The 26,550-nt window shown below is 54.4% G+C and overlaps 1 protein-coding gene and 1 non-coding gene across 4 annotated transcripts; both read right to left on the reverse strand.

Moving 5' to 3' along the window:
• Positions 1-368: 368 nt before the first annotated feature.
• On the reverse strand, positions 369-25,931 carry Polr3e (RNA polymerase III subunit E). 3 transcript variants are annotated; one of them, XM_047533778.1, is made up of 21 exons: positions 25,798-25,931; positions 21,415-21,488; positions 19,936-19,986; positions 17,521-17,598; positions 16,823-16,938; positions 16,435-16,517; positions 14,914-15,021; positions 14,527-14,576; positions 13,543-13,662; positions 12,515-12,600; positions 12,223-12,267; positions 12,040-12,131; positions 11,131-11,251; positions 8,326-8,407; positions 6,950-7,009; positions 6,708-6,865; positions 6,235-6,296; positions 5,284-5,807; positions 3,450-3,527; positions 1,694-1,819; positions 369-1,136 (listed from the first exon to the last, which is right to left on the reverse strand). In XM_047533778.1, exons 2-21 carry the CDS (start codon positions 21,448-21,450, stop codon positions 1,080-1,082), a joined length of 2,133 nt encoding a protein of 710 aa, XP_047389734.1. In that variant the 5' UTR covers positions 21,451-21,488; positions 25,798-25,931; the 3' UTR covers positions 369-1,079. The 3 variants fall into 3 exon arrangements, 1 of the variants encoding a protein (XP_047389734.1); XR_007106119.1 differs by lacking the exon at positions 369-1,136 and adding an exon at positions 4,099-4,238 and having other exon boundaries at positions 1,757-1,819; XR_007106120.1 differs by lacking the exon at positions 369-1,136 and adding an exon at positions 4,099-4,307 and having other exon boundaries at positions 1,757-1,819.
• Positions 25,932-26,106: 175 nt separating this feature from the next.
• On the reverse strand, positions 26,107-26,188 carry Trnal-aag (transfer RNA leucine (anticodon AAG)). Its single transcript has one exon. It is a non-coding gene; the product is annotated as a tRNA-Leu (tRNA).
• Positions 26,189-26,550: the final 362 nt, after the last annotated feature.

Consider the following 26,550-nt stretch of genomic DNA (forward strand, 5'->3'; position numbering starts at 1 on the left):
AGTTCAACAGATTGTGTTCTTGGTTCTATGTTACCAAATGTTTATTTGGGAAAGTACATTCCCGACTAATGCCTGATTTTTGGCTAAAGTTGCTTAATATTTCCTGTTTCTTGGAAGAGGGAAGCAGCATAGATCATTAGAAGTGGCTGTACTGTACAAAATAATTATATGGCAAAAACCTTAAAATTCACATCTTACCCAACCCAGCCACTGATTTCTCCCATCATTCTCTAGGTCCGTGCTGTCCAGTTGTTTATTAGTAGCTAGTTCAGATTTTGAAGACTCGGGAGAAAAGCAATGCAAAACATACGCTTTGAGAGCTCAAGATATTGCTTTCCTATAACCATTTGAAGACAGTAGCACCATGATACCAGTTTAGTGTTAGCATTTATTTTAAAAATACACAAAATATAAATTTTTTTTTACATCAAAGTGTGATAACCTCACTTACACATTGTTTCATACTTACCTGGTTTAGTTTGCATAAAAATGCAAACAAACCTTAAGAGAAGATGGATTTGATTCTGATTTTTTTGCTATGGTTCATGTAAACAGTTGAGACTGCTACATAAAGTAGGTTGTTGTAAAGTGGCCACAGAAACCCAACAGTAAAACAATTCAGTGTGGTTTAATGAAATTGGCAGAAGTCTTAGCAGATAGATAATCTAAGACTAAATTTTGGCCTCTAGGCATTTTAAATATTATATAGACCTTGAGGTTTTCTTCATCTTGTAAACATAACTTTGACTTTGTTGGCATTAAGTTTAAAAAGGAAAATATAAACCATGATTTTCATCATCCTGCCCACGTCAGTATACACTCTCTTTATTATGAGAATGAAACCAAATAAGCAAAATACATCAGGAATTTCAAACTACTGCAAAGGCGGCCCGGCTGGTCCCTGCTGGGAGCGCTCCCATTCAAGCTGGACCACACCCCTCTGTCCAGTGGACCACGCCGTAGGCATGAGATGGGCAGTGCCTCTTGCTCTGCATCTTCTGAGGCAGGTTGAGACGACTTCCAGCTCCGCCATCCTTCCTTCAGTTTGGATTCGTTGGGTCAGTGGTTTCCGACTATTGTCAAGACTGTACTGTCCCTTTAAGGTACCACATGCCACCATAGCTTACACAGCAGTCCTAGGAAGAGAAACACAAATGCATATGTCCGGTCTCTCAAAACTTGATTTATGGGACTGGGGTTGTGGCTCAGTGGGTTTGATTCTCAGCACCGTGTATAAATAAATGAATAAAATAAGGGTCTATCTATATCTGGGAAAAAAAAAAAACTTCTGACTAATGGACAGAATACAAACAGTAAATCAAGAACTGCTCAAGCATGCTGCTGTAGGAACTACCCAGTCTCCTCTTTGGTGTTTTGGGCCACCTTTTCCTCAGGGAAATGAATGTGCTTTACCAACAGTACAAATTTTGTTCTGGTTAACTTAAATCATGATTCACATGCCCTTGAATATTTAACATAATAGGCAGAGCACACATGAGGCAGTGGCTTCAATCCTCAACACCACATAAAATTAAACAAAAAGCATTATAGGGTCCTGGGGACCTAGCATTCTTCAGAGGATGAGATGACCATCCTGCTTGAAGGAGCCCTCGTGCCCATTCCCCACACCCTGAAATGAAAGGCAGCTGTGCTGAGGCCCCAGAGACTCTGGGTATGCACAAAACGAACATACCTTTAGCACTTTATCCACCTCCTGTTTGCTTAGATCTTCTCCACACTCTTGAGTCAGCCGAGACTGGATCATGTTCCGGCGTACCCGGTAATTTTTGGAAAAAATTTCAAGCAAAACCTGTCGATGCTTTAGTAGCAAAAATGTATTATTATGGAAACAGCACCCAAATAAAACATCCCCAAACAAGACGCTCAACGCTATGGACCTAACCCCACATGGTAAGCTGTAACCATCCTTGCTCAGCACTTCCAATTAAAGACTAATGTTGTATGACCATCTCTCCAAGAACAAAAGAGGTGTGGTAAAGGGACTCAGGATGAGCAGCTTGTACATACTTATGCATGATAAAACCCAAGAGTGACAAGTGATTTAGTAAGAAAGGAATGAGAAACAGGTATCAAAATTGGTTAAATATGCCATTGCATCCATGAAACAGGATGCTGGGAAATGCATTATACCCCAAAAGCAGAAGAGGAGGAGAAATGATCAACTCACAGGATTTCCTAAGAACGACCTTTCTAGTATTCATTATTTAATGAACTCAGTATATAGGAAGTTGCACTAATACACAAAATGATGTAAAGGATCAAAAAATGTCATTTGAGGGCTGGGGTTGTGGCTCAATCATTGGCCACTGGAGACTGACTCAATCTCGAGCCCCTCCCCTCCCCTCCCCAGAGGCTGAGGAGTGGGACTGGTAGTTCTAACCCCCTGATCATGTTGGTTTCTCCGGTCAGTGCTTATCCTAGCACTCCAGAAATTCCAAGGGACAAAGACCAAGTGTATAATTTGTATTATACTTTAAATCCCAATAAAACTACTGGTTTTAGGAGCTGAGGGGCTAGCTCAGTGGTAGAGCGCTTGCCTAGCATGTTGAGGCACTGGGTTCAATTCTCAGCACTACATAGAAATAAAGGTATCATGTCCATTTACAATCAAAAATATTTTTAAAAAATGTTATTGAACCTTTGACAATTCTGAAATGGAAAAACACCTCAAACTCAGGGGCAAATGATTTGCCCCCTAAAATTCTAGTTGCTGACAAATACTTGAGGGCAAAAGAGAGTCATGAAAGAATGCATGCAACTCCTATGCCCCTTTAGAAGCTAAAGTGTGAGGCGGAAGCCAGCAAGAGGTAAGAAAGAACCAGTCGCCTGGGGAAGCAGAAGGGTAGCAACAGCTTCCAGGGAATTACACTCAAAGGTAAGTGCTGAGGTGCACGTGCCAAGACGTGTAGCCACAGCACATCACTGATCTTTGGTCCTACCAGGACCAAAGTTCCATTAGTACCCATCTGTGCCTCTCTGCATTCTACCACCACAGGTGACATGGCCAACAGCAACACAGGCACATCCTGTCCACAGCACTCATGGTTTTTAAATGTGCACTTACTACTTTGAATTATCAGAGTAGGAGTCGGAAAAGCCAGAGGGCAGTGATTCTGGCTGAAAGCCCAGGCTCAGTCAGGGAGGCCTGCCGCAAGCTGTGGCCACCTCCACACCACAGACAAGACCACAGGCCCCCTGGCATCTACCCTCAGCCTGCAGAGATTGGTGGGCCTCTGCTCACTTTCAGGGCCACTGAGTCGTCTCCAGGAAGCTCTGCAGGTCACTACCCGACTACGGAACAGAACTGAATCTGGGTGCGTCCTGGAACCCACGCTTTCCACAGGCGATTCTGCAGCCAACCCCCAGAGCAGCACTGGGATCCATAAGTTGAAGCCTAAACCACGGCGCGGCAGCAAAGGTCGCCTTACCTGATCGCTTATGTCTCCAGACTCCCAGAGGGCAAACACCTTCTGCTCATCCGGGGAAGCAGCAGTCTGTGGGGGAAACTGGCCCAGGCCCAGGTGTGAGTTGGTCACTTATTTTCCATGTAGACCCTCAGTCCTGCCCACCTCTCTCCTCCCCTCCCGTACCAGCCCAGTTCTAGGGAGGTGAGCTCCATCCCAGCTCCTGCCTCGCACTGGCTGCGGGGTTTGACGGGGCTTCCGAGAAAGGAGGGTGTGGGGCACAAGTGCCTGGGATAGGGAAGCCAGGTTCTTCTGATCAGAAGACTGGCCTCCCATTGGCTCAACTCTGCTTTAAGCCCAGTGTCAACCCTCAGAAGTGTCCCGAAAAGTGCCCTTTCCCATGACTTCTTAGGGGTTCCCCAGGGCTTCCTTTCAACTGCTTCCCACAAGGCCTGCATGAGTGTGGCTTAGAGGCCTTGCCTCACTGCCAAGTCAGCCATGCCACTTGACAGCACGATCCACAGGAGGACTAGAGAGGGCAGTGCAGGCCTGGTACCTGGAGAGATGGGACAGGAAGGAGGCCCTGACCCTCGTCCTCATTAGAAATAGAGCAGTACCGAGGCATTCCTATGTCCCTTCTCCATGAGGAAAAGGCTCAGAGAGGTTTACTCACTGTCAGTGGCCACACAGCTAATAAATAGTAGAACCAGGAGGTAAGTCTCTGTGAGTCTACTTGCTCTCCCTAGGCCTCAGCTCCCTCGTGTAAAAAGAGAAGGCTGGATGGATCTGAGGCCTCTTCCATCTTGGACAGGCCTATGATAAGGTCCTCATGTCAGGATCTCAGGGGGAGAGCTCCACACAGGTCTCCTCCAGATGCCAGTCCTGCCAAGAGGAAGGAGCGTGGCCAGAGCAGGCCCTGGGGGCAGGACATCCTCCACCTCTGTCCACACCTGTGGCCCAGGACAACCTCACTAACCTTAGGCAGACACCCCTCCCTTGAAGGCCTAGAGACACTGCTGCTGGGTGGGAGAGGTCGCAAACTCCAGCACCTTCTGAAGGAGACTTCAGGGAAGTCTCCCTGCCAGCAGGGCTGGGTCCCCTGAGACAGTCCTGCTAGCCTGGGATCCAAGGGGCCTCTTTCTTGTTCTAGCTTCTGTCCCTCACATACACAGGCATGGCCCTTGGCCTCGGCTGCAGGTGCTTCCCACCTTGGCCCTGGACACGTTAACACGTCCTTTTTAAGAGACCATTACAGTCCTACCTCACCCCATTTGCTGCTGGGGCTGGAAAGTACCTGAGACCCATGCCCATGTCACAGGAAAGGACAGCAGGCTCCAGTGCACTCTGCCCCTCTTTCCCCATTGGAGGGTCCTTACCACTGACAGTGCCTAAAGCCCAAGAGCTGCACTGGTCAGCGAGCCTCTCCTGAGCAAGGAGGCCTCTTGGCCCAACTCAGTGGTAGCAGTAAGGCCAGAGCCACAGGTTCAGAGTGCAGCTCTCCCACTTCCCAGAGTTCAATCAGGAAGGACCTCCACTTGCTGAGGCCCTGCTGCAGGCCAGACACAACCTTACCAGAGGCCTACTACAAAAACTAGCGCCACCCCCCTTCAGATGAGGACAAAGCCTCAGGTCAACTTGCCCGAGGTCACACATGGCCAGCAGTCACACAAGGATGCCCCCCACCCCAGATCCCCACACAGCTTCTAAGCAGCCGAGTTCCTCAGGACAGGCAGAGGGCCACTCCCCGACCGCGAGCAGACCTCTCTCCACAGCTCCGTGCTGCCTGCCCAGGGCCCTCCCAAGGGGCTGTGGTGGCCTTGTTTTGTCCACCTGTCCTGGCAGCACAGTCTCTACTTACAGGCACCAGTATCTGCTTGCAGCCAGCGGCCAGCACCGTGTCCTGCAGCATGCGATCCGAGATGCCACTGAAGAGCGTGTGGCCCGGGGGCAGGCTGGCCAGGTGCAGGTTGAAGAGGCGCTTGAGTTCACTCAGCGTGAGGACAAACTGTCTCTGAAAGGTGGACTCCACGAAGGCTCTCAGTTCCCGGGCCACAGGGGTGCTGGCACAGCCTGGGAGCGGGTGCCCATTAAAGCTGTCCCCGCCTGCTGCCCGCCCAGCAGGCAGCCCATTGGCCAGCCTACTGTTGAGGCCACCACTGGGTGAAGTGTCCATGGGTTCCTCCTCGTCCTCTGCTTCCTGCTCGTCGTCCTCTCCCTCCTCACTCAGGGGCTCCTCCTTGATCTGCACAGCGGGCAGAACCGTGGACACCCGCATCTGCTCCTTCCGCCTCTGCAGCTCCCGCTCCAGGAAGGCATGGTTCTGCTGGGCCTTGGTTTTGGCTACTTGGACCCGCTGGTCCCCAGAGACCAGCCCTGCAGGTCCTATGGGGAGGGGCAGCTTGGTCAGGAAAGCACAGGGCCTGGGCAGACAAGGACCTGCAGTCCGAGGCCTGGTAGGGGACGGCAGTAAGAGGCCGCGTGCTGTCCTTCCCCCGCCTTGCTTTGGAGAACTCAGTGCCCCACAGAGAGAAGGAACAGAGTGGGGAAATCAAATCCCCACATCCAGAGACACTCAAGGATGGGTCACCTGTGAGTCCTGCTAGCAGGCCCTCCCATCCACCCACTGATGAGCCAACGGGGGCGCAACCTGGACGCAACCTGGACGACACAGGCCGCAGCCCGAGGCTAAGCGGGAGGGAGGGGGCCAACAATGAGAGCCAACAACCCTCTCCAGGCCTGACCTGTGACCTGCTCTTGAAAATAGCCCTTCGGCAGCCACAGAGTGCGCCCAGCCCAAAGCCCCACACACCTGATTGTCCATCCGACTTCTTTGGCATGGTTTCCTTTACAAGATTATAGACTTTTTCTAATCTGAAAAAAGGAATAAACCCTTTGAACTCTAAACCACATCCCATTCCATCTGCCTCAACAAAGACAAGCCTCCGACATCCCGACATGACATCTCCGACATGACTGACAGCATGTGCAGGCCCCCTGCCCCGGCAGACCCTCCAGCCACACACAGGTCCACGTCCACCTGGGGCCCCAGGGCCAGGATGGGGAATGACACCGGCCCCCCTGCTGCAGGTCTGAGTGACCTCCTCTCCTCGCCCCCCTTCAGCACACATCAGCTCTGACAAGCAGGGGTGTGGCTGCGCCAGGCCTATCCTGGGAGCCGCTGGGTAGCCGGCAGCATCCACCTGCCCATCCAGCCTGGCCGTGCCCCTGCAGGGCTGAGGCCAAGTGGAGCCCAGGGCCTCCCGCTGCCCCCTGGGCCCTTACTTGGCCTGGATGCCCGTCCACAGCATGTGCTGCCGCTGAACCACATCTGGATGCTTCTTGATGAACTCCCCATCGTAGGGCAGAATGAACTCCCAGCCTTTGTTGATCCTCACTACGGCCATGTGTTCCAGAAAGTCCTTCACGTCCTCGGCGCAGAGCTGAGAGGGAGCGGGAGGTGAGGCATGGCCAGCCCGGAGTCTGCAACAGGCCCTGGGGCTCAAGGCACCGGGAACACCACTTACTTTGGTCACTGCCGCCACCTCTTTCCTTACCACCCAACGGCTCTGTGTGAACTTCCACATCTGTGGAGAGAAAGCAGCGTGTCCCAGGGCTTCTCCTTAGAGGTGGGCTGCTCCTGAGACTGTCCCCTAACCTCTGGTGGTGGTCCTGGGGCCTGGCTGGGGTATGGTGTGGTTCAGAGCCTGGTGTCGGCCAGCCTCGCGTGGCTCCTGGCCCCTCTCCTAGCCATACGCCTTGGCAGCCGCGTCACCGCTGAGCTGTTTCTGCTTTATGAAGGAGCCCCAGGGTCCTGTCGTCCAGGGCAGGACCACCCCTCCCCACCAAAACCAAAATGCTCCCTGGGGCAAGGGCTTTGCCCATCTGGCTCACTGCCATGTCCTAGCACCTCTGAGTGCCATGAGGACTCAGGGAGGTGACCCTGCAGGAGGGGCCCCAACACTCAGCACCCCGTAACTCCTGCTGCCTGAGCAGCTCTCGTTCTCCCTGAATCTCATGATGGGGTGCCTGGGAGAGACGAGGGTGGATGTCTGAGACACAGGGAAAGGACAAACGTCACCCACAGCAACTCAGACCTGACCTGGATCTGGGCCCTGCCAAGTTCTCTGCCCGGCAGCATCTGCATGCCTGCGGGAGTGCTCAGGGCAGTTGTCCACGGGTGAGCCAGCCCGGCGCAAGCCACACTGACCCATGGTGGGAACACACTGCTCGGTCCCCTTGACACCGACCACTGCATAGAGCTGGGACATCCAATCAGGAAATAAAGGGCAGACACTAAGGGCTCCCTGTGTGGCAGGGTCCACGCGTGAGTGTGTGACAATCGCCACAGGCAACCCGGAGGGCAGTCACCAAACTCAAAGCATGACCCCGAGGTCTAGGAGGGCGGTGCCAGGGTCAAGGTTTTGGGAAGGATTTAAGCTTTGGATATGATGACTGGACAGGGTGACGGGGAAGGAGGGACAAGGAAGCTCAAGAGTCATAAACTCAGGACACACACTGGCAAAGCAAAGGCACCAGGACTGTGGAGAAGTTGGGACAATCCCATCCGAAGTTGGCACCTGGGGGCTGTGGGCCCAGTGGTGCCAACTGTCCACTGTTTGTGACAGCTAAGGAATCTAGCTTGCACTGAGGATGGTCTGGTCAAGGGAAAAATAAGGGCAAGATTTTTTTAAGTGCCACTCAAATAGAACCTTCTTCTGGGTCAGAACAGAGCCAGCTGCAACCCCACCTGAGGACCTCAGATTCTACAGGCACGAGACTCCAGGATTCCCGGGGCAGGAGAAAACGTGGGGTCGGAAGCGCCGGGGGCACAGCTGGAGCTAAGTCCTCAAGTCTTTGCTGCCCACTCCCCCCAGGGAGGCCAAGAGCTCCAGGTACTTACAACAAAGTCTCGGCCCCTACAGAGCACCTCGGCCGGCACGCCGCTGTGAGGGCTCGATGAGTCCTTGGGGTACAGGATGTCACTGCCAAAACAAGGGGATGGCGCGTCAGTCCCACCCCACCCCCTCTGCATCCTTCTTTCCAGGCCTCGCTCCTCGGAGGCTGGCTCCACGAGCTGTGTGTGGGCAGCAGCAGCCCAGCCACCTGAGAGGCCGTCCTCCTGCCCCTCCAACTCACCACTCATGACTGGCCCAGCCTGGCAAGCCTGGGACCTGGAGGAGCCCAGGACTCTGGAAGACTCCATTCCCCTGTGTGAAGTGCGGGGGCACCAGGAGAAATGGGAGAAGAAGCAAGCCACGAGGCCTCCGCCCGCTGCCCAGAGGCAGGGTGTGAATGAGGCCAGAGGTCAGAGTGGAAGCCTCAGGAGAGAACAGGACCAGCATCCAGCCCAGGGACTCAGGGAAAGGCCCAGGGCGCATGAGCTCCAGCATCTCGACGGCATGACCCTGACCCTGTCTCTAGGCAGCCTGGCCTGTGGGGTCTCTGCTGGAAGCCTCCCCTCGCCCCTGCCCAATCCGCCACAGACACGCCACTGGCCTAAGGTGCTGACGGAGGCCACACACACAAGGTCCCCACTAAGTGTGGGTCAGACCAAAGAGCCGGGTGCACACCTCGGATCCCCACCTCTAATGCGCTCCAATTTCTTGACAGGAACAGTATCCGAGTGGGAGCACAGTCACGCACGGAGCACCCAGTCAAGGCTGTTCACTCAAGGAACACGAGTTTTTACCTCCTCACAAGGACATAAGGACGGCCTGGAAGGACTATGGCCCACAGGCCTGTGGGCAGCAGCCCAGGCCCATCAGACAGAACACCCAAGGCCCAGGAGTCCCCGCCTTCAAGTGCCACTGACATGCATAACTCCAAGGGACAGCACCCCCAGGGACATGGGCAGTGCCAGGCAGGGCCTAGGCCGAGTCCCGAAGCTTGAGTTCTAACCCAGTCTGTGGCTGCTGGGCTATAAGATCGAGTCTCTGTGCCTCCCTCTGTGGGTCAGGGTCCTCAGGGGATGGCCCCTCCTGGCTTTCATTCACTCATGGCACAAATACAAATGCTTGGTCCTACTTTATAGGTGATGTGTCATCACAAAGTTCTGTAAAAACAAACTTGGGTAACCCACGACAATAACCAGGCATCTGCTTACCAGTGAAAGGGTGCCACCACGTGGCAGTTACATGAATATACCTTGTAATTTCCTTGGCCAACCAACTGAAATGGACAACTTGCAATTAAGTACTTTTTAAAAAAACCTGGAACTCCTTATTTTTTGCCAGATTTTTCACCATACAATACACTACTTCACAAGTGAGTCCCATGCTGGGCGAGGTGATGGGAACTTGCAATCCCAGCTCTCAGGAGGCCAAAGCAGGTGGGCTGCAAGTTCCAGGCCCTCCTGGGCAACTCAGTGAGACCTTGCTCAAAATAAAGACAAAAAGCACTGGGGATGTAGCTCAGGAGTACCGTGCCCTGGTTCAACACCCAGCATGGGGTGGGGAAGCACAGCGGTGTTTGCGTCCCCCATGTTCGATCACTACCATTCAAGTGTGCAGAGGACACAGCCTCCTGCATTCACCCAGGCCTGCTGTGTGGCAGGCACTATAGCAGACAGGGGATACAATAAGGCCCTACTCCTGTGAAACTGACAGTCTGGTGGGGGGAATCGCAGGAGAAGGGAGACTACTGCAGATCACCAAGCCACAGATTCAAGACCTATGAACCCAATGGGTTACATAAAAGAAATGCACACTGTGACGCAGCTTAATGAAACTGCAGAGCCAAAACAAAGAGCAATCCTTAGAAGCAGCCAGCAGGAAATAAAGGAACAAGAATGACACTCACGGAGAATCTGTCAGTAAAAACTGAAGTCAGAGCACAAACAATTATATCACTGTATAGAAGGAAAATGACCAACCAGCTGGACTCCTACACACCATAAAAATATCCTTCAAGAACAAAAGTGAAACAGACATTTCCAGATGAGATGGAAACCACTTTTTCACAGACCTGCATCAAGGGAAATACTACGGCATTCTGCAGGCAGGGGAAGCATGCCAGATGGCGGCTCAGAGGCGTGCAGCAACGTGAGCAAACTCAACAGGCAAACACGAGAGTGCACACCTGTCATCTCAGCAACTTGAAGGCTGAGACAAGAGAATTGCAAGTTTGGGGCCAGTCTCAGCAACTTGGTGAGACCTTGTCTCAAAGGGAAAAGGGCTGGAGAAGTAGCTCGGTGATAGTTCAATCTCCGGTACTAGAAAGACAGAACACAAACTGGCTGGGTGGAGTCTTTGGGGCTTAAAAACACAGAGAATCACAGACACGAACGCTGCCGCATGATTGGGGCGGGGGGTGAGTGTAGTCTTCGAGGATCTTAGAAGAAGGCAAAGGCAGCAGTTAATGCACAACTGTGACTAGTCACAAAAGCAAGCTGCAAACGGCAAAGCAACCAATAAAAAGGTTAGGAGAATCACTTCCAAATTAAAAGAATAAGTGGATACATAAGAAAGAATCCAGTAGAAGTTAAGAACGTATACAAAACGAGGCTGGGGATATGGCTCAGCTGATAAAGTGCTTGCCTTGCATGCACAAGACCCTGGGTTCAATCCCCAGCACTATCTAAAAATAAATAAATGAAAAAAAAAGACAAATGGACCCTGTGCATTTAAACCCCAAATATCAGCAGTTACTCCAAATTAAATGGACGGAGTGCTCCCCCTCCCTCCCATTAAGAGGGCAGGCACCTTACCTCTTCACCACCCAGTTTCCTTGGACTAACATCGCCACCTTCTGGATGCCACGCAGAACAGCCACGGAGTCCACAGAGGGGCCCAGGAGGCTCATCAAGTTGGCAAAAGGCATGACCTTCACTGAGGCGGAGGCAGGTGTCTCATTAGACAAGGGGAGGGGGGCCTGCCCCTTCCCGCTCCCCCAGGCACCTGCGCAGCAGCAAGCTCACATGACACCTGCCGAACGTGGCAAACACAACGGCTGACATTGACGGGATGCTGCCGTGTGCCAGGGGCTGTGCGCCTCTGCACCCTTGCAGGGATTCTCTGAGGAAGTGCCCACTGGGAAGACCTGGGAGCACCTCAGGAGAGGGAGTCTGTCACTACTCAGCCCAGAGAGGATTTAAGACGCAACCATGATCACCAGACTGGAAGAGGCAGAGCCAGGACCTGAACCCGGCAGGAGTCCACGCCTCAATCCCTGTGTTCTGCTGACCCCGCGTGAGCACAGGGCAAGGCCTGGCAAGGTCAGAACCCTCTGCAGAGGACCCGGATCCTCTCAGAGGAGCCCGGGTGAGAACAGGCAGCCAGTGCCTGCTGTGCGGAGCCTGGTGAGCCCGCCAAGGAAGCGCAAGCGGAAGCACGGCCCTCTGAAGTTGCGAGTCCACGTTCGCACGCAAGCCTCGGCGGAGCCCTTCAGAGGCTCACCTCTGCGTCCCCCCACCACTCTGTACGTCAGGGACCTGCCCAGGCTGCCTAGCAGGGAAGCGGAGAGGACGGCCTGGAGCCCATCTGAGGGAGCCAATGGCACCAATGTGGGTGCCACCTGTCTAGATAGGGACGGGCTGCGGAGCTGGACAGGCTCTGGGCCTTTAGACTGTCCCACAGCAGGCCTGGGGCCCACTGGGGGGGCAGAGGGTGGCACCCACCATTCTTCATCAGGATCTTAATTTGGTCAGCCAGGGGCAGTGTGCGCAGCTGGGCCATGGACAGGACATTGCTGGGGGCCACGGGCTTGTCTCTGTTGAAAATAGAGGTGAGGTGAGGGGTTCGAGGAGGCAGCTGGGGAAGGGGAGGGAGGGGAGGGAGGAGAGGCAACCAGCCCTACTCACTTCTCCTCCTCCTGGCTGGGTGGCATCAGCATCATCAGGTACTCGCTGTGGGGAGAGGGCAGGTGTCAGAGGCTCTGTGGGCTTTGTCCCTGCCCGGCCCCTGCCCCGCTCACAGGCTGCTGGCTCATGCAGGAAGTGGAGATCATCTCTTCCTGGGCCACCCCCCAGGCCCTCTCCAGGGACATCGCCCCTCTTCCACCCTCCCCCTGTAAAGGAGGCCTGCAGCCCCCAGGGAGGACCTGCACTGGAGGGACCCTCCTGGGGTCCTGGGCCAGCTTCCAGCCAGTCCCACCTGGGTGACTTGACGAGCTCGGTGTTCTCCACCCCACTGGAACCCTGGCACAGCAGGTACTGGCGCTCGTGCTCGGAGCGGCTGTCCTGTTGAAGAACGGGGCAGGGCTCAGCCAGGGCTCAGCCAGGGCTCAGGCCTGGACTCCCCAGGCCTCACCCCTGCGTCACCTCCCATGCCAGCCCCTGCGGTCCTGCTTCAAGACTAAACCACAGGACCACATGCAGCCTCCTGAGCACATCACCCAAGGCCTCTGTGATGTGGCCTCAATCACCTTCCTCCTGGCTTTATGACCTGCCCGGCTCCAGCACCTGTGCCTCAGTGCGTCTATAAAGTAGGAACACTGTCAACAATGACTGAAATGGTAGCCAACATTCACTGAGCACCTGTGATGTGCTAGGCACTGTTCCAAACGCTGCATACATATAACTCATCTCACCCACAAAACCACAAGGTTTTTACTATTCCCATTTAACAGATAAGCAGGAGGCTCAGAGAGGCTAGGTAACTTGGCCAGGGACACACAGGAAATCAGAGTGTCTGGAAGTCTGACCCTGAGGCTCTGTCCCCGCACAAAGAACATTGGGGAGCCCTAACCCTGCATCTCTGGGAGCTCTCAGTTATTCGATTGCTTCCCTCACTCAACACACAGCTTCAAGGACTAAAGTCAATACACGTGATGAAACCCAGTACAATAAAAATCCCTCAGGGCAGGTACACCATGAACCAGCAGGCATGCAACAGATGGCAGTCCCCAGGGCTGCACCAGAGGAAGTGCCTGGCCTGCGATCAGGATCCATGGTGTGTGAAGAACACGTAACCAAACACCAGCCCTAACGTGGGCCCAGCAAGACACTCAAGCTCCCAGAGAGCCCAGGGACCAACCCCCCAGGCAGACCCAGCAGGGTGGCATCTCCACCTGCTACTCCTACTGGTCCTTTGTTACCAAGTAGGCCTGACAAAACCTGAAGTAAGCGAAAAGTGGGCCGAGCAGCACCCGCGGGCACTGGCCCTCGCAGACCCCAGCTCACCCTCAGGCCATGGTAGTGCAGGTGGACCCAGGGCTCCTCCGCCTGCTTCTTCTGCAGGAACTCGTAGGACTGCACGCGGCGCTGGCGGGCCTGCTCCGACTCCGGCCGGGAGAATCTTACCTGGAGGTGGGATAGGCAGAGGTCACACCCTCTGGCCTGCGACCCTCCCTGTGCTGCTGTCCCAACCCTTGACAGGAGGCCAGAAAATCCCACAGCAGAGATTTCCACTCCCAGCTCCCGCTTCATTTCCCGACATGAGCCTGTGAAATTCAGTTCCAACCAGGGCCCTCTGAGCCACCAACCCCAGCGGGGAACAGTGTTGTCCTGCTTCTGCTGCCTGCTGGGGGCGGTGCCTGGATTATAACCCTGGGGCACGAAGCACGCCTTACCAGCCAGGGCCACAAGTCCCAGGAAGGGCAGGGAGTTTTCCACGATCACCCAACAAGTTACTGAGCAGCAGCCCCTCGGCCTGCAGGCTGGAGGGTTAGCACTCGCACTGCACAGCGACAGACCCGCGAGCAGGTCGGAGCAGCACTTGCCTGCTAATGCTCAGTTTAACCCAAATACACTCAAATGGGGGAACTTTATAAGCCACCACGGAAGGTAAATATTCCAATAATCTTTAAGATGCAGGAATAAACACTGAGATGGAAACAGTTCATCTGTGCACCATTGGAAGGGCCGATTCACAAAGGTAATTAACATGGACTCCGTGTGGGTTCACTGGGCTCCTGGGAGCTGGCTTCCTGTTCCCAGGCAATTTCCGCCAAGCTCCAGGATCCGCTCTCTTACATCAACAGTGCTGTCATCCTTGACAGTGGTAAGAGGTTAGGTTGCTCCCTCCAGGCCGCCCAGCAGGGAGGCTCCAGAGGTCGGGCAATCTGCCCGGTTACACCCCAAAGACAGGTGAGTCCCCTCTGCGCAGACACTCCACCTTGAGGCCCCACTGCCAGGCTGCTCCTTCTGCCTGGGGCCAGAACTCACCGTGATCTGCTTAACATCTTCTTCTGCCTCATCCTGTGAAGAGTCCCCAGCTGCAAGAGAAGCAACCCCGGGCTTGCAGCCTCTGGTGGAGATGCTCACAGCCCCAACTCTACCCTACCCAGGGGGCCCCAGCCAGGTGCCCAAGCTCTCCTGTAGACGCTGCATCTGCTGAGGATCCCTCTCACCTGGAGGCTCTTCCGTCCCCAAGGACACTGAGCAGTGTGTGGAGACTTTTTGGTAGTCCTGCCTATGGGGGTGGTGCCGCTGGCACTGGTGCACAGAGGCCTGGGTGCGGCTCGGCTTGTTAGGATCTGACCCCCTGAGGACTTGTTTCCAACCACGCCAGCCCAGGAGTCAGACGCACAGCGGGGGGGACCCAGGGCTCACCCTCATTGGCCGCCTCCCTCTCCCGGTGCTTGGCGTCTGCCTTATCCAGGTAGGAGAAGCTGGGCCGCAGCTGTAGGATGCCATGTAAAGGTGTCAGGTGGAGCTCACCTGGCAGAGGAAGAAGGGTGTAACCTGCCTTTAGGGACTGAAGCTGCCACACCCAGCTGGGCTCAAGGGATTCACCAAGTCCCCTGAAGGCAAAGGCCCACCACCAAACTGCCTCCCACCTCTGCTCCAGCACACGATCCCAAGCTGGTAGACAGCAAGCAACACCCAGGCCAGGACAGGAGCCCGAACACTTCTGCTCACGGCCTTCTTTCAGGCCCACCCCCAACACTTCTACCTCAAGCCCCTGCAACCCGTCCCCCCACTCCTCTCCCCACAGTGCTCACTCCACTACACCAGGCACTGCATCCTTTCCCCCTCCAGGCCTTTGCCAAACCACCCTGGCCACCCCTGTCCCTGCGCCTGTGTTTCTTCTCCTCTTCCTGTCAAATCCCACCCATCCGGGAGGAGTCTGTTAGTGACAATGTGGCTGGAGAAGTGGCCCTGCCTGGGCTGATGGACCTGTGTGGTCTCTGACCAAGGCTACGACTTTTCTTCTGGTCCTGGATGCAGGACTGTGGCCTTAAACAACCATGGCTCTGAGACACAGTTCCAAGAGTTCCCAGACACCACTTCTCACTCTACTCGTTTTGTTTCCTCAGTGTTCAAATTAGTTTCATTTATAGGTCTGTAGACTACTGAAACATCTTTTTTTATGCTTTATTGCGATATGACTCACATACCATACAATTCACCCATTTAAAGCATATAATTCAAAGTACATTAACATATTCGCGGAGTTGTATGACTAATACCACAATTGATTTTAGAATGTTTCATCATCCCAAAAAGAACCAGTCGATCCCCACATCACTCTGCCCTCAGCCTCTGGAAACTGCGAATCCACCCTCTCACTGTGGATTTGCTAATTCCAGCCATTCCGTATCAATGGGGCCGCACGGTGTGTTCCCCAGCCGGCTGCTTCCCCTGAGCTTCAGCCCTCAGACTCCATGCGGTGGCCTGTGGCAGCGCTTCCTTCCTTCACATGGCCAGCCAGCACTCTAATGGCCAGGTCATATTCTTTCATCCAGCATCAACTGAGGGACCCTTAGTTCTTTCTATTTCGGGCTATTGTGAAGAAAGCGCCTGTGAACATCTGTGTACACATCTTTGCATGGACACACTGTCACCTGTCTTGAGGGGATGCTGCCTCAGAATGGAATTGTACTTAAAAACAGATTCCACTACCTGTCCCTACAGTTATGCTCTGCTGCACATGCACGTGCCCAGGAGGAAAATGCCTTTGGAGCCCCAGTCCTAGCAGTCTCCAGAGGTGGTCCCTTCCAGTGCCCTGACCACTGTGGTTTGTAATTTCCACATTGCCAGGTCCCTGTTCAGAGGAGGCAGGAAATGGACATGAAACTGCTAAGGTTCCCCTGCCCCGGCCCTTCCCTCCCTCCCTCCCTCCCCAGGTACCTTGCCTGTAGAGCGCAGCTGCGTAGCGGGATGTGTTACTGGTGGTCTGGGAAGAGCAGAAGGTCTGCTTGTCCATCAGCTTCCTGGGACACAGGAGAACCAATGTTAAGGGGAAGGAAGCTCCAGAGAGTCTGGACACTTTCTGAAAGACACCAGCTAGGAATCAAGGCCAAGGGCGGTCTCTGACTGCCTCTGGAGGGGAGCCAGGGGATAAGAAGACAGGCGGCCTTGCTTGCAGACCAAGAGATGAGTGGTGGACAGGGCCTCCCTGGGCCAGCTTCCCACGCAGTCCAGGGATGGAACCAAAGGGATGATGTCTCTGAAGCCTTTTAAAGGTTCCCATTTGATCTCAGTGGAGCCTAAAGGACTTGGGGGCCTGGGGACTCACGAGGAGTACGTGCTGGTCTCGTCGGCACAGGCGCCATCCACGTTCAACGCGATCTGCTCTCCTTTGCTGCGGCAATAGTTGGGATTCAGGGTGTCGATGGCCATCTCAAGCTCTACCTGGAGGTACCAGGCACACCCACATCTGTGAGGACCCCAGAGCACGACTTCCCCAGGGACACCCCAACCCAGCCCCTGCCCAGAAGTGAGAGTCCACACCAGAGGCCACAAACCCAAATCCCAACAGAAGTGTCAAAGTAGCTTTTCGTGGGCAGGAGGGTAGTTCATGAGGTCCTGTCTGTCCCCCACTCCAGTTCAAAACATCTGAATCGCTACGTGACCAGTGGGGCCAGAGCTACAGCTGGCTGGGGGCGTGCTTCTCCTTGTCCCCATCACCTCATCCCTCTGGGCACCAGGTTTCCTTAGACTGGGCCTGCTTCACAGGTACCCCTCCCCGTCCTGGACGCCGAGTCACATGGGCTCTCCCCAGTTCATCTGGAGCCTCACTCCTCATTGAAGCTGCCCACTCCCTTCCTGGAAACCCTTTCCTCCTCAGCTTCCCAGGTCCTGCCAGTTGCTGTTCTCTTAATTCTCCAAGTGCTCCTCTGGGCTTCCAGTCCCCAAAGGACCTGTCTCCTTGGTTCTGTCGAATCCCCCTCAGACACCCCTCCCTGACCCACTTCCACCATAAGACAGCCCTACCTTCTGCTGTTTGGGCTTGATCTTGGCTGAGAGATGTGGACTGTCATCGTAGGTCATCGAGGCTGGACGCACGGGGTACTGGGGAAGTGAGGGGACCATCAGTCCACCCTGCCCAGGTCAGCCAGAGCTGGGCTTCAGGAGCTCTGGTCAAGAATCAACAGCCAGCCCAACTGCACCCCAGGCAGAGACCAGAGCACCCAGGGACCCACCACCCTCCCACGAGGCTTGTGCAGCCTCTACCTGCAGGTCCACCCCCCTGGCGCCTCCTAGCCTCCTTCCCAAGGACAATTTTATGATGCCTGTGACTCCTGAGGGATGTGCCTAGGCAGGAGGAACTCCAGCAACCCACAGAGCACAGAGGCGAGAGTAAGGATCCAAGGTCCAACTACCAGTTTACAGGCCATCCAGGCGAGGACAAGTGAGAGGAGACCACAAGGAAGCAGAAGCAAAGAAGGCTGGCCAAGTGCTGCTCAGGCCGGGCGGGGGCGTGGGAGCCATGTTCCCATTCTCATTCCTTCTGCACGTGGGACCTGCCCACAGCACACTGTTGGTGGGGGTGAGTCACGGAGGCCCTGCGCCCTCCTGGGTGGAGTTACCCTCATGTCATTGGCTCGCACTGTAAGTCTGCTCTGATCGCATGGGGACACCTTTCCCCATCTATCCCCACAGAAGCACCTTCCCTTTCTTGCTCCCCTGCAGTGACTGCAGGTGGACGAGCCAGAGTTTGGACCCATCCTCACAAGCTCTAGCCGTCACTGCCTGGCACCAGGACAGTCCCTGCAGTGAGCCTGGAGAAGATGCAGCAGCAAGGGGCATGAACTCCGCCCTCGGGGGCCAGTTCAGGCCAGCTGCATCCTCACCAGGAAGTGGCCATTTCCTAAAAGCTCACTTAACAGCAGTATGGTGGGTGACTCCTCCTGCTTCCCAGGCTAGAGCAGGCAGCTTGGTGAGAACAGCCTGGAGCACGGCTGGCCTTGACAAAGCCCTGAAGAAGGACCATCCTGGGGACAGGCCTGCCCGCCACAGCCTGCTCAAGAGCAACTTGAGGGTGAAAGCACTAAAGTGACCAGCTCGTTTTGTTTTATTTTGGGGGGAGGGGGGTACCAGGGATTGAACCCAGGGCACTTAACCACTGAGCCACATCCCCAGCCCTTTTTCATATTTTATTTATAGACAGGGTCTCACTGAGTTGCTTAGGGCCTTTGCTAACTTGCTGAGGCTGGCTCTGAACTCTCGATCCTCCTGCCTCAGTCTCCCAAGTTCCTGGGATTACAGGCGTGTGCCACCACACCCAGTGACCAACTTATTTTTGACAACATAAAATGGTTCAAATCAGTCTGACGGTTCCTCAAAAAGTCCAATGCAGAGCCACCAGATGACCAGTTATTCCACTCCTGGCAAGACGCTCAAGGGAACTGAAGACATTCACACCAAAACGTGTATACAGGCGTTCACACAGCATGATTTAGGGTAGCCAAAAGTGAACAAGCCAAAGGCCAATCAACTGATGAATGTATAAACAAACTAGCATAGTCACATGATGGAGTATCATTGAGCCACAAGAAATGCAGTACAGACACCGCCACAACATGGGAGAACCCTATGTCAAAGAGTCGGTCAAAAAGGCCACACATGCACGATTTGAATCTATATGGAATGTCCAGAACAGGGAAACCTACAGGGACAGAAAGTTGCCTAGAACTGCAGGTCAGGGCGGGGGTGGGGGACTTCTGAGAACTGCTGGTAGAGAGGGGTTTCCTATGGAGACGCCAAAATGTATGAAAATAGACTGTGGTGCTGACTGCACAGCCCTGTGAAGAATCTAAAATCCACCACACTGTACCCTTAAATGGGGGAACTGTATGGGGTGTGAACCGTATCTCAATAAAGTTATAAAAATATAACTACCACCACCACAGGGTTATTGAAAGATGAAATGAATTAACTTATAAAAGTGCTTTAAATGGTGTTGGTATACAGTAAATGCTCAATACGTGTTAGCCACTAGAAGCTCATAGCCTAGCGGGGAGGCCCAGAGACAGGGCTAACACCTGGGGTCATCACAGTTGGCAGGACAATTCTCACAGGGACCCTACAAGGCGGCCTCATTTCTATCACCACTTTGTAGGGAAGGAAATCGAGGCAGAGAGATTAAGAAACCTGTCCAAGGGCTGAAAGCTAAGCCTGACAGAATGGGGTCTCCATCCCGAGGGTCTGTCCCCAGAGCCCCAGCTCTGACCCCTGCTGGGCTATGCCTTCCGCGTGCTGCCGTCTCCCCATCATGGCCCACCCAGGGCTTCCTCACCCCACGTGCTGAGGCGTCTCAGCCAGGCTGAGGGGCCCAGGCCTTCTCGCCCACTCTCCGCCACTCCATCAGCACTTGCTTCCCCCTTTACCTTCAAGTTCTGTAATTACCTGAAACAGATAGAGCTTCTCTGCGAGACTTTTGGCCAAGTACACATCGATCTGGAAACAAGGGGAGAAGTCTTAACCAGGATACAGGACAGGGGCTGCCCGCCCCAGGCATGCGCACACACCACGCATCTCTCAGGGGCGATGGCTCAGAGGGGCAGTTTGGGGGAGGAGGAAAAAGTTAAGGTCATGCTATAAACATAGTTAACCGATCCAGGACTCACTCCCAGCAGCCCCCAGAGGACCAGGACAAGAGCTCAGCTGGTCCCCTACCCAAGTTCACTCTACCCCAGTGAGAACAGTTCCTGGGGCTGCCGGGATCAGGATGCCTCCCGGAGCAGAGCTGAGGCTCTCTGAGGTGGGCCGGGGAGGGCAGATACACTGCACTTCCTCTCTGCGCCTCCCACCTGCCTCTCCCAGATGAGCCTGTCTCCCTGCTTCAAGGCAGTGTGCAAGGCCTCCCTGACCCATCTGGCTTCTCTTTCTTCCTAACACTAACCACCCCTACGCCAAGGGGCAGCAGTTTCTTGCCCTGCTTCCAGCTCTCCACCCCTGGACCTCTGCACACACTGCTCAGGCTTGCCTCCTAAGCCTCCACCATTCACTCACCCTGGAGGATCCAGCAGTCACCACCCAAGCAGCAGCACATCAGGGCCCCTTGGGTGCGAAGTGAGCTGCCTCTGTCCTCAGAGTTCCTAAGACACCGCCAATCACCCTGATCTCACTGGTTTCTGCAGTGTAAATGCAGCTTACATGTACTTAAATAGTTCAAAACCTTAGCAGCAACCCCCAAACAAGGAAGACTAACTCTCTTCATAAGGAGCCTTCTCCTATCCCTGCTCTTCAAACTGGAAGCTGGGTTCCAGATACACACAGGAGCCTGGGGCAAACACAGGTATTTTTGCCTTCTGCTCTCAAAGGTCTGAGGCCTGGGCTGAAAGAATTCCAAATGGTAAGTGCTCATAAACAATTTTCTCTTCTTATGCCAGTTCTGGAGGCTGCCTCCCAGGCTGCATCCTGAGACTCCTTCCTTGTGTCTCACCCACAGTCTCTGAGCTTCTAGGGACAGGGACACAGCCCTGCGCACTGTTATGTCACAGCCCCTGGCACACACTGTATCTAACGAACAACTGCTGAGTGACAGAATCTGGTAAGCCCAGGAAGGCAGAGCTGTCCCGTCCATCCATTCACTCATCAACAAAGAGTCACTGAGGACTTAAGTGCCAGGTGCTACTGTACTTAGCCAACAGGCAAAAAGCAAATGAACTTAAGTCTAGGGGTGGCCAGGCAAGGCCTCTGGTAAGGTGGTGCTGGATCAGAGACCAGGAGGGGAAGAGGGAGGGGCTGGCTATGCTGATGTCTGGGGACAGCAAGGATCAGGGTCCCTAGACACCAACAGTTCCTAGGTTGGCCTGAGGACATCTGGGAGGAACTCAGCCCCACTTCCTGCAGCCCCAGCAGAGGGTGAAGAGCAGTAGTTACCTCCTGAACCACTGGGTCATCCTCTTCATTGGCCATACTAGGGGGGAGCCAGCCACGCAGTCCTTGGACTCGATCTGCAAAGGAGCACAAGAGACCAGGCTGGTCAGCCATCATGCGGCCAACACTGCTGGGGCACCCCTTCCTCCACAGGCCCTGCACCGGGAGGCAGGAGTCCACACAAACACTGACCCTCCAACTGGGTCTGCAGTGGAGTCAACGGTGGACGACCAACCACATTCCCTGTGTCCAAAAAAGAAAGATACAACCAAGCAATGGGTACAAGCAAAGAGAGCCCAGTCCACGCATGCTGGCTGCACCTGAGGAAAGACAAATGCGTGGTCATGTGGGTTTCCTGACCACTGGAAAGGAACCACAGCCAGCCCTGAGGATGGAGGCTGGCTGGCCCACTCCCTTCACGTGCTGGCCACTCCACGCAGCGCAACAGCCCTGTGAGCCGGCTTGACTGTCCCCGATTACAAGCAACAGACTGAACTCAGAGACACTTTACATGTGTTTACCTGAAGTCACACAGTAAGGTGACGAACTTCAAATCCAGGCCTTTGGCCTTCAGGTGACAGTGATGGAAAGGGGATTTCTGTGGAAGGCAAGGCCTCCCTGCTGGGGCAGGAGCATGTGTGCTGGGCTTAAAGGACAGAAGGATCTGGACAAGCGAAGGCAGGGAAGGGGAAGATGAGGGAAGCACAGCAGCAAGGACCTGGAAAAGCGGAGCTTCGGGCCGACATGGAGGGGACAGAGTACTGAGCTGGCCGACCTTCCCACCAAAGGCCGAGTGTGGGCCTGGCGGGGCAGAAGCCGGGCTCCACAGACCTCAGCAGCTCTGTTTAAACTATTTAATGTGTAAAGGGGCATAACACCTTCACCTCAGGACTCAGTGTCACCGACGCTCCTTCCTTCCCCAGGCCCCATCTGATCGTCTCACTTATTGCAACTGTACATTCCAAACCTGAGACTGCCCGGCAGAAACGGCGGCCTCATCCTGGCCATTTCTCTTCTCATCCCACAAGGTAAGCCCTGGAGGTCTATCTTCAAAGGATGGCCAGAATCTGCCACTCCTCTGCCACTTCTGCTTGACCCCAGGGCCAGCTGAACTTTAGGAAGCCATGTCAGATCATGTCATTCCACACAAAAGCCCCCAGGGCTCCCCATCTCCCTCAGAGCCAGTGCCTTTCACTCCATGGGCCTCACCAGACCTCTGCCCCTTTACCTCTGAGGCTTCACCTCCCACTAGCCTCCAAGTCACATCTGGCTTCAGTGACTGCTCTACCAGTTGACAACCTCCTAGCTCCCTCTTTCACCTTTGTTTTTTCTCAAATGTCACCTCATCCCTAAGACCACCCTGCCCACCTCCCACCCCCACCCCCACAATTCCCTTCTGGGTTCTGGTTTTCTCCATAACACCTATCACCATGGGATAGTTTATACTCTGTACCTGTCCCCACTGCCACTAAGCTATAAGCCACGGGCAAGCAGAGACTTAGTCTACTTTGTCCCTTGCTACATCCTCAGTGCTTGGCACACAGCAGGCATGCAATTCCCATTTGTTATCTGAAAAAACAGGCCCACAGGGATGCTGTGTCATAGGGAGCTACACAAGGACTTGAGCAGAGGAGTATCCGAAGCAGGAAAGAGACTGAAGGGAACCGGGCCATCACCAGCTCGGAAGACGGAAGGCTGGGTGAAAACACAAACGCGCGCTGACAGCTCGAGAGCCTGCTACGGTGCAGCACGGAGGGGCGCCCCACCCACCCCAGCGGCACTGGCCGCCAAGTATCACACACATACCTGTGTCCAGCACCTACCTTCTCTGCGGCTGGCTCTGGGGACAGCTGAGATTGGGGACCTCTACGTGAGCAAGGCAACAGATCACATGCACTAAGAGTAGCTTGGGAGGTTCCCAAGATGGCAGTCATTCTTTCTCGGCTATTACTTTGCCCTAGGGGCTTCCTCCAGCCCTGAGATCCACCCAGAAGGATAAGGTGCCCTCTCAGCTGGAGGGCTGGCACTTCTCCCTCTGGACGATTGGTTCCTACAAAGGCTGTCACCTCCCTTCAGCCTCCCAGACAACATGATCCAACTCAGTGGCATTCAAAGTTTTCGGCCTGAGACCCACAGTAAGAAATGTGATTCATATCAATGACCCAGAACAGACACACAATTACATAACTGAAGCAAGTTTCACATAATATAATTGTCCCTACTATGTGATGCAATAATGCTCTCTACCCTGTCCATTCAAAATAAAAATGCTGGCAACAATCTCCCTGAGGTGATTTTACATCTCGGTAATAAATCTTGACTTTGCGGGGCAGGGAGGTTTACTGGGAATTGAACCCAGGGGTGCTCTACCACTGAGCTACACCCCTAGTTCTTTTTGTTTTTATTTTTAACAAAGATCTCACAAAGTTGCCCAAGCTGGCCTCAAACTTGAGATCCTCCTGCCTCAGGCTCCCTAGTACCTGGGATAGTAATTGTGTATCACTGCACTCGGCCTTGACCTGCAATTCCAAAAGCCCTAACCCTAACCCTAACCCTAACATTATAAGCTTCCCTATGGCCTCCCTTTCCTACCTCCAGTTTTCCCAGCAACTGCTAGTCCTGGAAATAAGTAAATCACACCATACCCCTGCTCAAGACCCTTCAACTTTCACATAAAATAAAATCCAAACTCCTATTCCTTGTCCCTCTAAGACCCTACATTATCTTGTTTCTGACTCCCTCTAACCATCTGCACCTGGCCTTGAGGCTACTTGCTGGGTCTCTGACTGGTGAGGCCCCAGCTTGCTCATTTTATTAGACACAACCACCACTAACACCATCCTCCTCCTCCTCCAGGGCTAGAGAGGCTCACTGACCAGCTTACCTTTAAAATTCCTCCTCCAATCCCTTTCCAGGCAACCACAACCCCTTGATTTCTTTCCTGAGTGGCTCTTATAATCTGGAACTTCTGGGTCTATTTGCTTAGGTGTTGACTGTCTTCTTAGGATATAAACTCTATAAAAGTCTCTCAATGTTTCATGTTCCTCAACCATAGAGATAATAATTATACTGACTTCATCAAGTTGTTATGAGGATGGCTACTTTTTTCTCTAGTACCGAAAAAAAAAATTTTACATTTCATCTCATTAGCCCTGTAAATCAAGATGTTATCATCCCCAATTTAGAAAAGAGAAAACGAGGGTCAGAGAGTAAGTAATTTGTCCAAGGTCACAGTGCCAGAGAGCAGGGTAATCAAGGCAGACACTCGGGTCTGATGGCAAAGATCCTCGTTCTTAAGCACTGTGCTGCTCATATCTGTGATAAAAGGCAGTATGGTATGGTGGTTAAGCGGTTGGACTCTGGAGTGGAACTGTGCAGGTTCAAATCCCACCTCTGTGCCCCACCATCTGTGACCTACGGTGGAGGGCCTAAGCTTGGTATCCTTTCCTATTTTCATCCCTAAAGCCAAAATAAGGAAAGTGCCAGCCTCCACAGGACTGCAGCCAGGATTAAATGGTGTAGATGTAACCTATGGGAAGGTTTGCTATTACGTGGCAACACGTTTTCCTCCAATGTAAGAAGGTAGGCGCCTTAGCCACGAATGAAGCCCTGCAAGCAGGAGCGGCACCCTTCTTGCCCCATCTAGCCCTCCCCGCAACCCTACGGGGCAGGAATTGCTATTATTCCCATTTCACAGATGAGGAAACCGTGGCGACTGCTTAGATCCCTTCTTTTCGCCCCCAAGCCCAACGACTCTGAGGCTGACATACCAACGCGACCTTAGTGAGTTACTGACAGCCCCACCGACTGAACTGTCAGGCCGAGTCCACAGCCCCGCGCTGCTCTCAGGAAACACCGAACCGGTGCCTGGACAGATGAATGAGGCACTCCGGGCCCGGCCCGGCCCGGCAGGGGCTGAGGGGTTCAGCCGCGAGGGGCCCAGGCACCTTCCCCCTGCCCATCCGGGCGGCCGCCGGCCCGGGCCACAGCGTCCACGGTTTCGCCTCGCTCGCGGGAGGTCAGGCCCCCTCCTCACGCCCACCACGCAGCCGCCGCCACAAGCAGCCAAGCCGGGACGCGGCTGCCCTCGGACAGGTGCTCCTTCCGCAGGAGGCCCGGGCGGGGCAGGGCGGCCGGACCCTGAGTCACGGCCGCCAGCCTGGGCCGCCGTCTCCCAGACCCCCAGGCCGGGCGAGAGGTCGGGGTCCGCCGGTGGCCGGGGTCTACCCGGGCGTGCTGCCCGCCCTCCCCGCCCGAGCCCCGGGAGGCCCCCGGCCCCTCGGCTCCGCGCCGGCTTCCCCGGCCTACTCGAGAAACCTGGCCCAGGCCCACCTTTGAACGCGGCGGCCTGAGCCCGAACCTCGGCGATGGCAAGTCGGGACTCACCTCTCCGCCGGGGCCACGCGCGGACGGCGGCAACCGCCCAGGTACCCGCGGGCTGCAAAGGCGGCGGCGGCCGGGCTCTCGGGTCAGGGAGCGGCCATGTTGCTGGTGGTGAAACTCCGGCCGACACGTGGGGGGAGCTGGGCCGGCCCTCGCGCTTCCTCTTACCCACAATGCCCCGCCCCGGCGTGCGTGGACCCGCCCCCGCCGCCGAGCCATTCATGCAGACCGAGCACAGACTGACAGCAGGGGTCGCTGATGCAGGCGCAAAAAGGAGCCGAGTGAACGCAACAGTGACAAAAAAGCTGAAGCTGGCAGCGGTGGGATTCGAACCCACGCCCCCGAAGAGACTGGAGCCTTAATCCAGCGCCTTAGACCGCTCGGCCACGCTACCCAACTGCTACCGTATCTTTCCAAGATCCTCTTAATAGCTTTATATACTTTTAATTTCAAATGAATGCATTCTTACCAATTTGGTTTACTTTATTTCAATATAATTATTTATAATATGCCGTATATTCTGATTAAAATATTTGCTCAAATATTTAGTCCCAGGATTTTTCAAAATTGGTTTCAGCGCAAAAAGCAGGATTCAAGAATCTGTAGTCTGAGTCCTAAATTGAATTGAATACTCATGAACCCATTCCAGGTGTCTTAGGGAGAAAAGACTGATGCTGGCAATAACCTGCACCAGGGCCTCTGACAGCCAAACCAAGGAAGCTGGGCTGGAAGTTTCTCTCTGAAAAATTATACTTA

The sequence above is a fragment of the Sciurus carolinensis genome, chromosome 18, assembly GCF_902686445.1.
Source record: "Sciurus carolinensis chromosome 18, mSciCar1.2, whole genome shotgun sequence".
Taxonomy (NCBI): Eukaryota; Metazoa; Chordata; class Mammalia; order Rodentia; family Sciuridae; genus Sciurus; species Sciurus carolinensis.

Coding starts and splice junctions, on each gene's coding strand:
- Polr3e (XM_047533778.1), bottom strand. CDS start 21,450: ATGGCCAATGAAGAGGATGACCCAGTGGTTCAGGAG. Junction 6,297..6,707: donor TGGACGGGCATCCAGGCCAA/GTAAGGGCCCAG, acceptor TCCTTTTTTCAG/ATTAGAAAAAGTCTATAATC. Junction 1,137..1,693: donor AGGTGGATAAAGTGCTAAAG/GTATGTTCGTTT, acceptor TTCTCTTCCTAG/GACTGCTGTGTAAGCTATGG.